General features: G+C 47.3%; 1 protein-coding gene across 4 annotated transcripts in view; it reads right to left on the bottom strand.

Annotated features, from left to right (window-relative positions):
* Window positions 1–16484, bottom strand: part of LOC142888602 (dynein axonemal heavy chain 11) — a 37072-nt gene that overhangs the window by 1452 nt on the left and 19136 nt on the right. For 3 of the 4 annotated variants that reach the window (XM_076027091.1, XM_076027074.1, XM_076027083.1), the window contains exons 53-80: window positions 16131–16254; window positions 15850–15992; window positions 14959–15120; window positions 13130–13363; window positions 12795–12941; window positions 12577–12690; window positions 11885–12028; window positions 10898–11080; window positions 10504–10605; window positions 10259–10393; window positions 8976–9149; window positions 8638–8873; window positions 8391–8516; window positions 6449–6653; window positions 6053–6217; window positions 5685–5825; window positions 5359–5529; window positions 4658–4780; window positions 4367–4560; window positions 4139–4287; window positions 3936–4063; window positions 3420–3647; window positions 3099–3290; window positions 2072–2200; window positions 1135–1377; window positions 877–1059; window positions 681–796; window positions 480–592 (exon numbers count right to left, since the gene is read on the bottom strand). In XM_076027091.1, coding sequence (XP_075883206.1) covers window positions 480–592; window positions 681–796; window positions 877–1059; window positions 1135–1377; window positions 2072–2200; window positions 3099–3290; window positions 3420–3647; window positions 3936–4063; window positions 4139–4287; window positions 4367–4560; window positions 4658–4780; window positions 5359–5529; window positions 5685–5825; window positions 6053–6217; window positions 6449–6653; window positions 8391–8516; window positions 8638–8873; window positions 8976–9149; window positions 10259–10393; window positions 10504–10605; window positions 10898–11080; window positions 11885–12028; window positions 12577–12690; window positions 12795–12941; window positions 13130–13363; window positions 14959–15120; window positions 15850–15992; window positions 16131–16254 — 4504 coding nt within the window. The remainder of the gene's footprint in view (window positions 1–479; window positions 593–680; window positions 797–876; window positions 1060–1134; window positions 1378–2071; window positions 2201–3098; window positions 3291–3419; window positions 3648–3935; window positions 4064–4138; window positions 4288–4366; window positions 4561–4657; window positions 4781–5358; window positions 5530–5684; window positions 5826–6052; window positions 6218–6448; window positions 6654–8390; window positions 8517–8637; window positions 8874–8975; window positions 9150–10258; window positions 10394–10503; window positions 10606–10897; window positions 11081–11884; window positions 12029–12576; window positions 12691–12794; window positions 12942–13129; window positions 13364–14958; window positions 15121–15849; window positions 15993–16130; window positions 16255–16484) is intronic. The other variant, XM_076027100.1, reaches the window with a different exon arrangement.

The raw sequence follows: 16484 nt of genomic DNA on the forward strand, positions 1-16484 counted from the left end.
GCTTCTGCTAGGAGTCCCGCATACACAAGAAGAAAACTGTTGTGCGCGCTGACATACGCTGCCCGCACATAGTATATTATAAAATATATTTTAGATTCTATTGAATCTTGTATTTCCTGTGGAATACTGACTGGGCTAAAGGTAAGTGACATGTTTGAAGATACACGGACTCCATTCTTTAATTATGTGGGACCTTAGGTGTCTAAACTTTTTCTGGACGACACTTCCTAAACCACGGGAAAAATTCACAAACATGGATAGTTGTGTGCTACCTTTTTCAGAACTTTGTGATGGTATTTCTATTTTTTCCATGTTTCTGAATGCTACTATCCTCCTGAGACAGACTGTGCTGTGCAGCGGGTTTTATTCTAGACTTGGTGGGTGCTCAAAAATGAAAAGTTGTCATTTGCGATGTGATGCATGTTTAAATGACAATAAAGATATGAAAACAAACTGGCTCTCCCGCCTGTCTGTCTCACCGGTGAGGAAAGACTGAGGGTTGAAGAGGCCCGAGAGCCAAACGACGGCGGGGAGAACCAGGTCCTGAGTCCAGCTGTCCAACTCCCGGCAGCTGGACGTCAGATCGGCAAACCTGTGAAAGGAAAAGTCAGAACCAGGGAACCGACCGCCACTTGGCTGATTCCAAAACTCATTTCGTGAATGAGTGACAGGCTGGTTACCACTGTGCCAGTGTTTTGGTGGAGGGACACCCCATCCTGGCCCAGGACACTGGAACCGAGTCGGTGAACAGAGCCGACTGGAGGCCCTCCATGCTGGAGGAGACGCTCAGCTCCCCCTGTGGGACACACACAGTCCCTCTGGTTAAAGCCCTGCGAGCGAGCGCCGCCTCTTGAACTTGTAGGAAGCGGCCAGTACCTTCAGGCCCAGCGCCAGCTCGCTGAGGGACCGCCTCATCTCCGCCAACAGCAGGTTCATGCGCTCGCACTCCTGGAAGCAGACCAGGACGTAGGGGCTTCGCTGGGTCGTCTTCGCCGCCATCTCCGCCACGTCGTACTCCTCCGGAAGCTTCTCCAGGATCTCCTCTATGACCGACTTGACCTGGCCAATGAGACACACCAGGATCAATGATGGGAGCGGATATGCGTGTCACCGGCGCCACTGCAAACACGCAACCTTCTCTTCCACGCTCTGAGCCACGCCCTCCCCGCCCGAGGCGTCCGGAGGCTGCAGCTCCAGCAGCGTCCTCAAGAGGCCGTCCGAGGCGACGGTCAGGCACTCCAGCTCGGCGTTGGGGTGGAGGCCATAGAGGGTGGGGTTCTCCGAGGGGAGGTGCTCGTCGATGTAGCTGTGATAGCCCGCATAGTCGGCGAAGGGAGGGGCCAGAAATCCAGGGCACAGGTGGAGCTCCCCCTCCAACTGCAGGAGAAAAATTTGAGAAGGAGGTCAGAAGCTACACAACTGTAGATAAACCACAATAAAATGAGCGTTTAATTAAAAAACAATATCTATAGACTAGCAGTCAAAAGTTTGGAGTCAGCCTATGAATTGAATGTCTTTTCTTTCATTCTCATGACTATTGACATTGCAGTTTCTCACTGAAGGCATCAGAACTACTACGTGAACACACATGGAATTATGTAGGAAACAATAAAGTGTCAAATAACTCAAACACGTTTTATATTTCAATCCTTCTAAATTGCCACCTTTCACAAAAAGCATATTTAGAGTTATTGAACCTGTTTTTCTTTGCTGCGTAATTACATATATATTGCTAATTTATTTGATGTCTTCAGTATCTATCTGCAGTGCAGAGAGTTGTAAAGACTTTTGACTGGGGGTGTATATGCACATATAGTCATTCATATATTAATAGATTTAATCTAATCTTTTAGGTTCAAGTTGTGGCACTTATCAAAAATACTCACATCAAAGAGAAAAGATGTGAAGAAAAACATGAAGTTTAGACAGGAAAACGTGGAAAGGCTTTATTGCAGTTAAGGTTTGCAACCCAAGAGGGCACCATTTACCTGGATAAAACTCACACAGACTTCATGATTTGTAGATGAAACCCAACTTTGAGCAACAGTCTCATGGTCTCAGTCTCACTCACCATTTTGGGATGCATGAATTCCTGCAGGTATGCTTTACACAGCCTCCTGTCCCAGCTGTCAGTGATGTGGCCTCCATACATGATCTCTCCAAAGAGGTAACACAGGTCCTCCCAGGGCACCTGCATGGACTGGAACACACTTAACCAGTCAGCCGGTGGGCTTCTGCACCTTGTTTCCTCTGCAGGAACACCTGACACACATTTTCTCATCCCTCCTCTGGAGCCGGCTGCAGCCACATGGTCCCCTATCAAACAGGGCCCCTCATAATCAAGATGAAGGTGGGGCATCGTAACAGAATTACGTTTCTTTGCACACATGCGCGCACGCCGGCCTAACGTGCAGCAGAAGCGCCTGGGCCTCGGCGGGAGACGGTGACGGGCGAGGGTGAAGGAGGGAGAAGCGAACTTGTGATTCATAACAAATTACAAAAGCTGGAGGTTCACAATCATTTGTACCTGTATTGTTTCGCAAATTGCTTCCTTCATCAGCTCTAATTGCAGTGATCACTTATGTGGCATTATGAACTGTCACATTGGCTGCATGTAATTACATTTAGCATTACGCTCCATTGGCCGCCTAATGAATTCTCTGTATACGCACATACAGGTTAGTGTTTGGTTAACATAATGAAGGGCATTCATTTTTGGAGGGCAGGAAACCTACGAGACATAATTGGCCGAGACCAGAGTAATGGTGGATTCCGGGAGAAATGCGAGTGGTGAAGCGACACCCCAAAAATAGATTTCTTTGTCTTCGAGAAAATAAAGTCAAATTATATGTTGAGCGCGTCATTTTTTTAAGAGAAGAAATGTGGCAAAAAGAAAAAAGGAGAGGGGCGGAAAACCAGGCTGGAAGACAGTGTAGAGTAACGCCCCAGCGAGATCAAATAATATATTCTACAATTAGCGCAACGTAACAACAAATCAAAATAAAATGGAAAATACAGCAATTACATGAAATGACTCGGCTTCCGTCGGGCAAAAAAAAACCCCAAATGACTTCATTGTGTGTGTAAAAGGAGAATACTTTGGTGTTGGCCTCCAGGTAGTTGTAGAGGACGCTGGCGGAGATGGTCAGGTCTCCGGTGCTGAAGGGGTATTTGTGGTTCCAGCCCTGCGGGCCAAATTTACGGCGCTCGGTAATGCAAGCGTGGAAGAAGCAGAGCGAGAAGAACATGGAGTTGAACTCTTGTTCTCTGGAGCACTGATCCAGAGTGTCCTGAAACAGAAGAGGAGGGAGGGAAGGAAGGACGGAAGGAAGGAAGGAGGGAAGAAAAGGAGAGAAAACGCTAAGAAGGTGAGCTGATGATTTCGACTTGATTTTCTTCTTCTGGAATTCTGAACCCACTTGGCTGAAGTTGTTGAGGGCTGCGTGCAGGCTCGCGTTCATCCCTGTTGGAGGCTCGTTGGTGATCTTGACGGCGTTCTCCAGGATTCCTCGGGGGATCACGTGCTGCTCGGGGCTGGCGGCAGGTTCCCCCGTGATGAAGAGCCTGTAGTCTGGGTGACAGTCGGCCGCCGCCGCCTGCAGGAGGCCGTCTAGAGTGAGCAGCCAGCGCGCCACCAAGTGGACGTTCTGGGCAAAGACGAAAAAACAAAAACATTTGTTTGTGAAAACGTCACATTTGAGTGCATTAAAATATTTTTAGGGGTTGCATGTATAATTTTGTTTCCTTGCAGATCCTGAATGAACACCTGCAGCCACTGGGCCACTGGGCTGCAGGATTCCCCTCCTCGCTGGCGCCACTTACGGAGCTGATCTAGCCAATTATGGTTTCTATTGAACCAAATTGAGTCAACCTCTCCTGCGCATGGGCTGAGATGATATCATTAGGCGGATTAAAGGCTGTTTGGAGGAGCTCACCTGTAAAATAACCCAGTGTCCACATTTGGAGGCGTTCTTCACCAGCCTCTCAGCCACCTCCTCCTGCCCCTGTCCCAGGGACACGTTGTGCAAAGTGCCCTGGTCGATTGTGAAGCCAAGCTTCAGTCCTGCAAGAGGAGAATACCAAGAGGATGAGCACCAGATTCGGCTGGGAAGAAAAAAAGAAAAAGAAAATGGCAAACCTAGTTTCTCAACATCCTTGAGTGGATCCACTCCAGGCGACAGGATGAAGAACACGGGGCTGGACGGGCTGCTCTCCTCATACAACTTGTCGAATTCCAGCCTGGTTGCCTCGACATATTTTGATCCCATGCTCTCCTCCGCAAAGGCTCTGGTGAAAACATTCGCAAAAAGCTTGTTGAGGCGCAGCACCTCCGACAACAGCAACCTTGGATCGATCGTGTCCTTACCGCAGCGAGTAGGTCATCCTGTCAGGACGCAGAGCTCGAAGGATGATGAGCTTCTGGAAAGAACTTTTATTCTTCCAGTCATGCGGGAGTCTCTCCTTCTCCGGACAAGTCGACTCAACGATCTTCCTCCAGCGTTTGGGCGCGCTCTCCATGTCCCTGTCCAGCCCGCCAAAGTGCTCCAGCGTAGAGACCATCTGCCCTCCAAATAAAAACACATTCACTGAACATTTGCAGCAACAACAACCATTATTGGACCCCTTCGTCCTGCTGATGCCACGGCCAAGACGGTACCTTGATGGCTCCCCAGGTGTGAGCGGAGAGGAAGGACACGGGGCTGACGGTGGTGGGCTCCACGGGAAATCGCAGCAGGAAGTCAAACTCCTGCACATCAATCTGGCCCTGCTTGAGCAGAATCTGAAGTGTGTGTATGTGTGTGTGTGTGTATGGTGTGGGGGGAGGGGGGAGGGGGACGATTAGGGAGGGGGGATAGCCCATAGCAGTTAGTCATGATCCATGGAGCATTGATCTCATTTCAAATGATCCCCCACAACTGTTGAAAAGTCAGAGAAATTTTTCTTTCTTTTGTGTAGGAGGAGGAGGAGGAGGAGGAGCAGGAGGGGAGGGTTGGAGGGTGGGGTGGGGGTGCAATGCAGTGAGTCAGAATCCAAAATAACCATGTGAAGGACGGCCTGCGTGGGCGGTGCGGGGCAGCCTGCTCGGGGGGGGTGAAAACAGTTGGCACAATGACAGATAATTGCATTATGCCATCAGAACCGGCCTCCCTGTCAGAACCAACTGTCTGAGCAGCGGTGCAGGGGGGCCGGCTGGGCGGCGGGAGAGGTAATCAATAGCGCAGCGCAGGTCCTGCTGACTGCTTTTAATTGGAGCTAATGTGGGGGCAGAAAAGTGCTTTGATTGATGAGGATGACAGCTGGGGCTGGGGGAGGGGTGGGGTTGGGTGGGGTGGAGGTGGGGGTGGGGGAGTCCCTTACCTGGAAGGTGGTGTGCGACAGGAAGGTTAACTTGTCCGTCTCGAACAGGCCCTGGCTGGTGTGCAGGAACACAGAGTAGGTGATGGCTTCGGTGAGAGCGTGCACCCGGCGCCGCACGTCCTCGTCCCATTCTGCCGCGCCCATCGCTTTGTGGAACACGGCATTAAAGGCCTGGGAAAGAGAGGAAGAGGAGAGGAGGTCAGTGGCACTGGCACAGCAAAAAAAAACCAAAACAAAACAATAAGTAAGGCAGATTTGAATGAATGCAACGGAAAGCAAAAAACTAATCATGGAGTGAAATCAGTTTGGGGGCCCGACGGGTTCACCTTGAGAGAAAACTGGTACATGGGGTTGATCCGGCTGAGGTCGTTGATGATGAAGAAGAGGAGCGACGCTCTCTCGGCGGCGGGGCGGTAGAGTTCACGAGCCTCGTTGATCTTTGTCTCGTTCTCTCTGGCCTCCGCCACCTGTGCGTTCCGGTTGCACAAAATGAGCTTTTAGGCTCTCAGTCATGCTCCACAGCACTCTCATTACACGTGTTCCCGACAACTATCATTTGCAGCTAATGTAGTATGTTGGGGGTGGGGGTGTCCCTAAGTGACAGTCATAAAACACTTGAATGAGGGGGCAAAAAAAAAAAGTAAGAAAGAAATGTTTTTTAAAAGAAGCAACAGCACTGGACGCGGAGCCTCGCCTTGCACTGGATGTGAGTGGCTGTGTTCTTGGTGTTTTCCAGTTGCTCCACCAGAGAAATGTCTCCCAGAAAATTGCCGTGAGCCGCCGACAGCCGGTTCAGCAGATCGTCCTCCAACCTCTTCAGCTCGATTTTGAAGTGGTTCTGCTGCACGGTCAGCTCCATCTTGGGAAAGAAGAAAAATAACATTTGTTGGGCCAGTGTCAGACATGACGCATTCTTAAATCAGTTGGGAATTCTGTGGTGTTTTGTAATAAAACATCCCAGTGACGGGCACCCGCCAAAAAAGAGGGAAACAGAAAAAAGGGCAGATAATAAAGCATAATAGATGTGTATTATAGAAATCTAGATATAATTTGAACATAAACTCCAAAATGCTCGACAATCTGGATTCACCTTCAGAGCCTCCAGGTCGGGTCTTTCACGGGACACCACCTGCCCGAGCAGCTGTTCCTCCAGACCGACAGGGGTCACTGTGAAGTTGATGAGGGTGGTCTGGGCCTGAAGCTCAGGCAGGAAGTGGGGATTGGCCAACTTGGTGTGGATGATGAGCCGGAAGTTGCTGTTGTATTCACACTCCTTCCCTCCGAGCTGAATGTACCTGGTGAAGGAGGAAGTTTAGAGGTGAGCAACCAGAAACTAGTTCACTCCTCAGTGGCAGCAGGGGAGGCGGTCGTCTTGATCCAGAGGACAGAAGAAATGAGGTGAGCAAAGACTTTTGTAAGATGCATTTGGATTTTGCTGATTGTAAACAGAAACACTGGCATTCACTGCACCCCCACTCGAGAAAAACTACCTTCTGGTTGAATATGTCAGTTAAACCACAGGCAGATTACCCTGGGACAGAAAGGAAATTCTTAAAGACTATCACCACCGCAGCCAATATTTATCTCTTCCTGCATTTCAATTAAATTAGCACTTGCCTGACGACACTGGTGGCTTTTCATTTTTCTCTAATTACCCCCTGGTCGTCATGCGAGGCCCCAGTTTTATGGCACGAGGTCCTCATGGCCTGGGTTTGGTTCAACTCTATATCTTCACAAGTGAGAATTAATGTACTATTGATAGAACCATTACTCCACCAAATTAAAGTCCCCGCTGATGGATTGGCTTGTAGTCTTCCGTCAGCCATGAAAGGAATAATTAGTATTCATTACTTCACACTCTACAACATTCCAATTATTAATGAACTTCAGCTGTGGATCTCCACCAGATCCATCATGGCCGCCGCCAGCAGGTTGAATTAATCATTGACAGAAACAAGTGCGTGGGTCATCTACAAGGGATAAACTTATAATCAGATTGCTATGATTGATTGTTAGGCGCGGACAGACAGGACTCGGGCAGGAAGTGCAATGATCACGCATGTGCCAAGGCGCTCAATAGTCACGGTTGAATATTGGATCGGGGCGAGAAAGATGTACATATTTTTGAGAGGCGAGTCAAAGGAGGACGTCAATATGCGGTAGCTTCCATCTGTTCAGTTATTGGTCGAACACTTGCAGGATTTTTAGCTGGAGACTCGACAAAGGTAATTACTGAGAATCTCTGGGTGGACGAGACGACGCGTAGAAAAAACATATTGCAAAGAAGATGGTTGAGGATCAATACAATTAGTGGTGGTTTATGATTAAACGTAAGAAAGTACCACATTTAATTACAATTAACACATTATCTCGATTTTTGCAATTATAAAAAACAAACATTCATGGCCTTGAAATTTAAGCTGATTCGATCCTATTACATCTAAAGTAAATGGATGCAGGCAGGCAGGGGGCAGAAACCAGCACATCAGCACCACGGACAGAGTCGCGCTGAATGGTGTTTGTCCATCATGATGGAGGATCAATGACTTCACCGCGGGCACGCGCCGCCGTCTCATCAGTGGACGGCCGTCCTTATACATAACCATGGCCGCTCCATTCGGCCTTTATGCCGCCGCTCGGCTGTTTAATATTCACCGCGCTAAAAGAATATGAACACACAAATATACATCTATCAAACGCCGTGAGGGGCTAATCAATATGTGGGCCTCGGCATTCACAGCACGTGCCGCAAATTCATCAGCAGCCTGAAGAGCGGCCGGTAATAATGCATTCGGTCACGTCTTGGTGGTGTTTCAATCCGTGGCGAGACTCAACCGGCTGGCAGGTCTGATCCTGTCGTCCTACTGGGAGTTGTGGGAGAAATTGAGTGGTGGAACCGCAGTTCTAACTAGTCTCTCACATAAAACCAAATCGTTTGTAACTGGTGGCGAGGTGGTTTCATCCTTTGAATTTTTTTTTTTCCTTTTTAAATATTTGATAGAGATGAAACATCCTGTTGCTGTAATACAAACCTCCCTTTCTTGATGGTGTTTCTGCCCAGTAGAGGCTCCAGCACTGGATCCACTTTTTCTGGCAGATTTTCAATCAGGACCGTTTCACCGCAGGCAAGAGCTCGCTCAATCACATCCAGATAGCCGCTGAAAAAATGCCAAGAGATTTTATTATTATTTTTTTTTTTACAAAAAAACAAACATTTGATTGTACATAAGCTTCCCTCATGTGAGCGCCGCTGTGATTGCAACAGATAGCAGCCCTCACCGTCCCTCTGCCAGCTGCACCACCCTCAGCTCCGGGCCCAGACGCTGCCGCAGCCACTTGACGCCCTGCTGCTGCGGGTCCACCACCAGCGGCCAACGCTCGCTGGTGGTCAGGATGGCGGCGTTCTCGATGGACATCCGATCGTTTGGCAAGCCCTGGTTGTGCCAGGCAGCCACGGCGGCATCATCCGTAAGCATGAGGACGGGATCCAGGCCGTCTGTCAGGGGCACAGAGGACTGGAACAGACGGAGGGACGGTGCCAGTGAGTGCTGAGTGAACGCTGAGCTCAGTTCTGTGCTGTGGTCGTGTGGCCGGCAGAAAATGCTTCCAGAGCCTACCTTCTGGGACTTGAGGAAAGGGATCCATACGTTATTCAGGAGCTCCTGGCGATACTGCCTGGTGAAGTAACCCAAGTAGGAGACAAACGCCGAGGCAACGAGGACGTCACCGCACAGAGTTTTCTCCTGCTTCTGATACTCCACGGTGGTCTGAGACCAGCGCTGCTTCTCTGACTGAGAGCACAGGAGACAGAAGCCGATTTTAGCTGGCAAATTCAAAATGACGCTTTATTCGTCCCGCGGAAATGTAAGCAGAACAAACGCAAACCCAGCTTAAAGTAGCTGGAAAAGTTGGTGCGGCTCCAGATTCCGCCGGCATCAATTCGACATTAATCCAACGCTTCGATACTACGACTGTGACAGCAATGCGGCGATAAATCACGCCTGGCATTTCCTTACAAGGGGCCGTGGATCTAGATTATGTCACATAATAAATTCTCAGACAGTTAAGAATCACTATAATTTTACTCTAATGTATTATGGATTGCCTGTAATATCACTCAGTCTGGGCTGAGACATTGTTAATTTCCAACAGCTGTTGAGGCTTTGAGGAAAGTTAATGATTAAATATAGACAGCCTGATTTATTAGTCTCAACACTATTGCTTCCAGGTCAATGCCATAAAGACAAAACATTTATCTTGATATGCTTAAAAGCCAAGCTGCTGCATGTAAACCACATTTGTTTTCTGGAATATGAAAGTCAAATTTAGCAAAGGGCCACTGGAACTGCCATATTTCATATCACTCACAGAGAACCGCAAAGGAATTAGAAAGGGGCAGAATATAATATTGACCCAGTTACGTATACAGCATTAGAAAATACACATTCACATTCCATTTCCTATTTTTGATACTCTTTTTAACTTATAAATAAGAACTAGATCCGAATAATTAACACCCAACTTTAAATGAATATTTTAGGAGTCTGTCTGCTGCATGAAATCAGTGAGCCTGTTTTGCAATCCTTTCATCTCTCGCCCTCTTCCCATTTGGAAAGCGTTCAGCTGCCAGTTGCCCAGTTCAGCCATGCGTCTCCTGCGGTCCGGCCCTCTCTACCTGTCTCACAAGTCGCCCACCAGGCTGCCTGGCCAGCCTGGAAAAATCCTGTTAACACTACTGTCAGCTTCTCCTCCCAGGACGTAACAACTTCTACTCCACATTGCAGACGCGCCTTCGCGACTCGCGCTTCCCCATGTGCGCCTCCTGGATAAATTGACAGTTTAGCTTTTGCCAGTCCAGCCCAAATGGCACGACCTAACTCTCCGGTCCCTCCCTGCTCACCTCCAAGCCCTTGACCAGTCGGTTGGCCAGCTCGATGGTCTGGTTGGTGGACGCCACCTCTTCCTGACAACCGATTTTCTCGGCAGTCGCCTTCTCAAACTGAGTGGTGAGACTCTGTAGGCTGCTGTCAAGATCCTGAAGACGCGAAGCAAAGAAGAACATTAGAAGGGATGATCGAAATGTTTTTCATCCCAAGGCATTTCAAGATATTGTCTTTATTAAGCGATTCAAAATGTTGCTCTCACCATCAGTTTCTTTTGGACTCCTGAGAGTTTTGTTGTGGCAGTTTCCAGCTCTGTGTTAGCTTGTGCTAACGCATTTCTCTTTGGGATAACCTCACAATAAATCTGGGAGTAAACAGAGGACTAAATTAGTCAGAGTTATTTGTTTGGTATTACTAAGAGTTAAGTTAAAGGATCCATACAAAAGATTTTAAAGCCAGAAGTTATTGTGCACTGCGTGTACACCAAAACAAACCTGTGAAGGCACTGCTGTTGCTAAACCATCTTAGCATGTAGTTAGATGGGCCTACTTGATGTTTATTGACACAGCTGAGTCAGGGGCTTTCTACTCGAGTTGTTATTACGGCCCTGCGTCTGTTTGTTTGCCCTGAAGCCCCTCATGGGCTGACCGACTGACCTCATAGTATCTGACGATGTTGATCGTCCAGGCACAGAGACCGGCTGCAGCCGTAGATTTGGTCCGAACTTGGTCAGGGTGGAACTCGGCTTTTCTCAGATACTCCTGTTTCACCACAGTCAGACAGGACTCTGGGATGTGCTCCTTGTCATATGAGACCAGAGCCTGGAGAAACTCATCCACCTGATACAAAAGAAACCACAGGACGCACATTAATACCAACAATAAATTTTGGCCACAGACACTGATAAGAAGAAAGAAACCAAAATTTTTTCATCATTTCAATCATTTGTTAATGTTGTATGGTAGTAATATGTGTCTGTAGCAGAAATAACTCTGCAGAAACAAGTGGTCACTCATTTGACATTTTGACATTTTTGTGAAAATGTGCAATTAAGGCATTTTCTTTGTGGAGGGCGCTATAAACAGAAGATTAAATATGCTGCAGCATTTGGAGATGATTCATCATGGTTGAGTCATGTTCTGAGAATTGGAGGCCATAATGTGAGCACTTTAAATTTCCCACTAAATTCATTTCCAGGTAACCGTGTCAACAGTGTGTTGTGGAAATGAATACAACTGGTTGAATTTGGTCAATGATATTTACAGAAAGAAGTTAAACTGCACAAGTCTAACACTGGCAGCCTTAAAAATATAAACACAAAACATGTATGTGGCCACACAAAACATTACACAACCGTGGTATACGATAAAACATGAAATGCTGTTGTACTGGAAAAAGCATCTTTCTCGCTCCAATCTGATGGCTTTGCCTGCAACAAATTAATTATTTTTATGGCCAGGCTCGCCGTAATTACGGTTAAAGGTTGAGAGTCACATGCTCTCCCCTGAGTGAGCATATTCATCGGGCAATCCAGCCGTAATGTGAGCACTGGGGAGACGCCGGGCAGGGCCGGGGTCAAGGCCAATGCACAAATCAGATTGGCATTAATCAGGCAGATTTGACTGACGCGGCGACAGCTCAACCTTGCCCATGAAGGCCCGCGCCGCCTTCCAGCTCCGATCCTTCGGCACGCGGCCGCGCGGGGCGAGCAGAACCATCACAGCCGCCGCCACGTTGATCACTGCAGATGGAGGGTTTGGAAAGGCCTTCAGCTCTGTGAGATTCACCTGAGAAGGAAAAAATCAATATAAAGAGACACACATCAGGAAAAGAAAAAGTTGCATAAATATTTAATTTGTATCAGTACGTCGATATATATATACCTCTTTCAAAGTTTGATTGAAGTACTGTTGTACAATGTTTTCCCAACAGAATTTTATGAATGCAGCATCAACAAGTCTTGAGCCCAAGCAGTAGTTTGCAGTACACATGACATATTCATATGTAAATATTGTGTACGTAACTTGTAAAATAATCCAACTCTAAATATAATGTGAATGTCTTGTTTGTTCCATCTTAGTCGATAAATATTTTATTTTATTTCTTTATTTCTTCTTAATCAATCCAATCTAATACATTCTTTTCTACTGTATTGTTGCTGTAATTCTGTAAATTTCCCCAATGTGGGGATTAATAAAGGCTTCTTCTTCTTCTTCTAAATATATATCCAAGTTATTTTTTTTCCTGATGTGTGTACACACTATATTTGCCGACTATATGTATGTCGGGGAAAAATGACACGGTAATTGGTTTTGTGGTGGACGAAGCGAGGCACCTTGTTGAGGGTGTGCAGTGCAGTTGTGGCAGCTGTCAGCAGCGGCTCGGCCTTGGCCAAGTCATCCTCACATTCTTTTTGTCTGGCTGAGACTTCGGTCTGGATGACGGCGACCTGTGGAAGGCCAGAACAACCCGACCCAGTGAGAGGGGAAAACACTTTCCATCTTTCCAGGAAAGCGCGTGCTGGTGTCTAAAGAGCCACGAAAGCCGCCTCACCTTCTGAGCCTCCACATCCGCTGCCTTCCTCTTGCTGCTGACCTTCTCTGTCTGCAGTCCAATTTTTGCAATCAGGGCCTCGATGTTCTGTTTTTTTAAGGTCAGCTGAGCTTCTTGCGACGCCAATTTAGCTTTGAGATCTTCGACCTGAATCGGAGGGAAAAAAGAAATTACACAGATTCTCCCCTCTCTCTGTGTGTGTATGTGTGTTGCATTTAACGGTGGAGAAAAATGACAGCCCTGATCCTTGATTTTCCTACATTGACCTTGTGATTAAAATACCAACATTAAGCCCCTCCCCCTCTCCCCAAAGAGTACATAATTAGGCATTTAACCTGGGCGGCGGTGGTCTGGAGTTTCTGAAGGCCGCTGTCTAGCCGGTTCATCTTGTGCTGGAGCTGAGCCCGACTCTTCTCCAGAAGGTTCTTGTACAGGGTGATTTGCTGGAGAAAGCTCTTGGGGGTGGTGTAATTGTACCTCTTCTCATTGCGCCCGTATTTTTCACTTGCCTGGTTGACACTGGTGTGAACGTAGGCCATGAAAAGACTGATGGATTCCTGGACGGCGGGCTGTAAAAATAAGCCGACATGGAGACAGGGAGAGGGGAGAACAGGGCGCCGCTGGATTGAGTGGAGTTTAACATCGCCAAGCTGATGGGAGCTGAAATATTATCTTCATAAATTTTGAATTCATCTACAAGTTTTGCCACCTTGCTTGGCCGGCCCTGACTTACTCAATCTGAGATTTAGGTGCAGCTATAGGAGGAGTGATTGGGCTTTGAAACCTCTGGGAAAAATAATACGTTCAGCTGCCTGCTGTGTATCTCGCGCGACGCGCACGCCGTTTTCACGTCCCGTCCGACGTCCGCCAACTTTCTGAACACCGTCTACGGCAGCTGTGGCCCACACATTCATCATATGGCGCCTAATGACAGCGAGCGTCTATTCATCACACAGTTAGCGATCAATTAAAGCGAAGAATAAATGAGCGGAGAATAAAAGGATCAAACATGATCATAACTCACCAAAAAAACATTCTTAATGATCATTGAGCCCGTAGCAGGGGGAGAAGATCATTAGTAATCAAGAGCTGACATAATGCTTTTTGACAAAGCATGTTATGTTGTGAGTCGAGACGTGAAAGAACTTCTCATTGATCGGGTCGCAACTAATGGCAGGTTGTGCATTTCTGGCTTTAAACAAATGGCCGTTTCATTACTTGTTTCCTTGCCTCTTCAGAAAGATAAACAGCCATTAGTGGCTTTAAATATATGGCATTGTCCCGCATTAAGTTTGCTCGCCCAACTTTTCAGAGCACTTTGTGATTAATGCATATTGTACTTCAAGTATTGTAGCCGTTCCGCCACCAACAGAAATGTTCACTGGACACCTCCCAAGTCTATTTTATTACTATAGCAGCAAACGTGGCTGAACATTTATGGTTAGTAGGAATTCAACTTGACCGATTGCTCTAAAAAGTCAGAAAATTGTGGAAAACGGTTGAGTGCATGAAACAAACAAAATAAAAACTGGCTGTAACTGTAATGAAGTGGTTATACTGTTTTAAAATTACTCCGAATTTTGCTATAGTTTCTTGAAAATTATTGAGCACATTTCTTTCATTCATTTTTTCCCCCGACGGCAACATGCATGAATGTGGCAAAATGGTCACAGCCCCGCCCACCACGGCCTAACTGCCCTGGCACATGTTCACATATGTGAAGACACTTCCTGGTTGTGACAGCTGTGCCTCCTCGGAGGGTCGTTATGTGCTTAATCACTCTTCTCTCATTAACATAAATGATTCTGGGTTGTGATCGTTCCGCTGCCACGATGGGAAACAATGATATGCCTGCACTCACTGTGAGTCTCCAGGCATGTGTTCAGCAATTTGTCAGCACCTCAGCAGAGACCTAATGATGAGGGATCTGCAGAGACGCTAATCCAGCTGCACTGCGGTAATTAGAAGGCGTTCATTAAAGTCTAACGTGGTCTGGGGATGAGAGGATATGGCAACCCTGTTGACGCTCCGCCGTGAGTGAAAACCTTTGGATGCATCCCTGACATACAAATTGCAATATCATATAAAATAGGCGACAGCTGTCTAAGGAGAGCAGCTGGCGGAAACAATATGGAAGTTGTGACAGGAGTTCAAGTGGCCAAACCTCAATGCCTTCAATCTCTTGGAGGAACCTGTAGCTGACGGACTGCAGAGCCTCACGGGTCCACGGGTGGAACCAGTCCATTGTGGTGCACTGGACGAGGCCTGGGAAACGTCGAGCCCTCACGCGAAGGGAGGTTCCCATGGGAGACAAGCACAGAACGACCTGCAGAGGAAGAAGCAGCACGTTAAGATCCGGCCGAGTGTTAATACTTGATACGGCAGAACGTGTCTCACAGAATCAACACAGCTCAGACACGTCGCCCCCAAGAGGAAAAAAAAAAAAAAAAAAAAACCTAACTGGCAACCTTCTGTGCTACCACATTCATTAACCTGGCATCGCGTGCGCACAGTCGGCCGTGTTCCCCGTCGGTTGGAGCAGACGGTGGAGCCACCAGAGGCCCTGGCGAACGCACAGGCTGGATGGCACACGATGTGACACTCAGACGGGACCTTTCCGTGTCTATAAGCCGTCTGGCTCCACCAGTTCAGCCTGTCCAACATATTTATTTACGTTACGCAGCAGCTGCGCTTTTAATTCTGCTGCTTCAGAGGATGATGCGTTGATGTGAGAGTCAGCTCATGGGGGCAAAAAAATCATAGCGCTTGGAGCACAAGGCTGATCGTGCTTTTGGTTTTTAATTGCGGTGATTTAAAAATGGCACTTCTGTTTAAACAATTTACAATGACGTGTTTTTCTACACAATCTTTTAGTCAGATGTAATATTTTTTTCCTTTTTTGTAAGAAGAAAAAGAATGAAAAGCTAAAACCACGTGCCTTGTTGGTTCTTATTTTTTTTGTTCACTCTAATCTCTGGTTGTCGGGTCGAAATCTTAAAGAATTACAAGGACAAAAAAATGACGTCTCAAGAAGTAAAACCGTGAAAGGCCGAACCGTGAGCTGTTGTCGAACTCGGTCGGTGAAGAACCTCCAGCAGTTCTCCTTGCTGTCCAGCAGTCCAGAGGCTCGGACCTCAGCTCTCAGCGCCGACACGATGCCTTCAGCCTCCTCCTCGCTAAAAAGATCTGGAATCTCTCCTGGAGAGGGAGGCACGGTCACACTCTCACACTGGAAATGGTTTCAAAAGGCTACAAGTAATGATGTCCTCTATGATGACAGCATGAATACAGTATATATAGTATCACATTATCGGTGTAAAGGTGTTTGGTTCCAACCTGAAGCCAACAAGTCGTTAATTATGACCAGAAAGCGCTCGTCGGGTATCTGTGCGTCAGTCAGCAGCAGAGCCACACGCTGGTTCTTCACTCCAGTCTTCAGGAACAGTCCTGCCAGATCCGTCTGAGCCAGACCAAACCCGCCATTAAATGACGCCTACTGCAGTAATGGCTACATGACTATGGACAGCGATCATTTATTTTTAACTGGTTGTCAATAACAGCTGTGAGACTACGTGTCCCGTGATGATGCGCTTTGATTTTTTTTTCCTAAAGAGATTATTCAATAACCACAATGGCGAGGTTTGTATAATCAATCAGACATTGAAATATTTCTCTGCGGTTTTAAATAGT

Source organism: Nelusetta ayraudi, unplaced genomic scaffold (genome assembly GCF_046127955.1).
Source record: "Nelusetta ayraudi isolate G7.1 ecotype Tasmania unplaced genomic scaffold, CSIRO-AGI_Nayr_v1 ptg000003l, whole genome shotgun sequence".
NCBI lineage: Eukaryota > Metazoa > Chordata > Actinopteri > Tetraodontiformes > Monacanthidae > Nelusetta > Nelusetta ayraudi.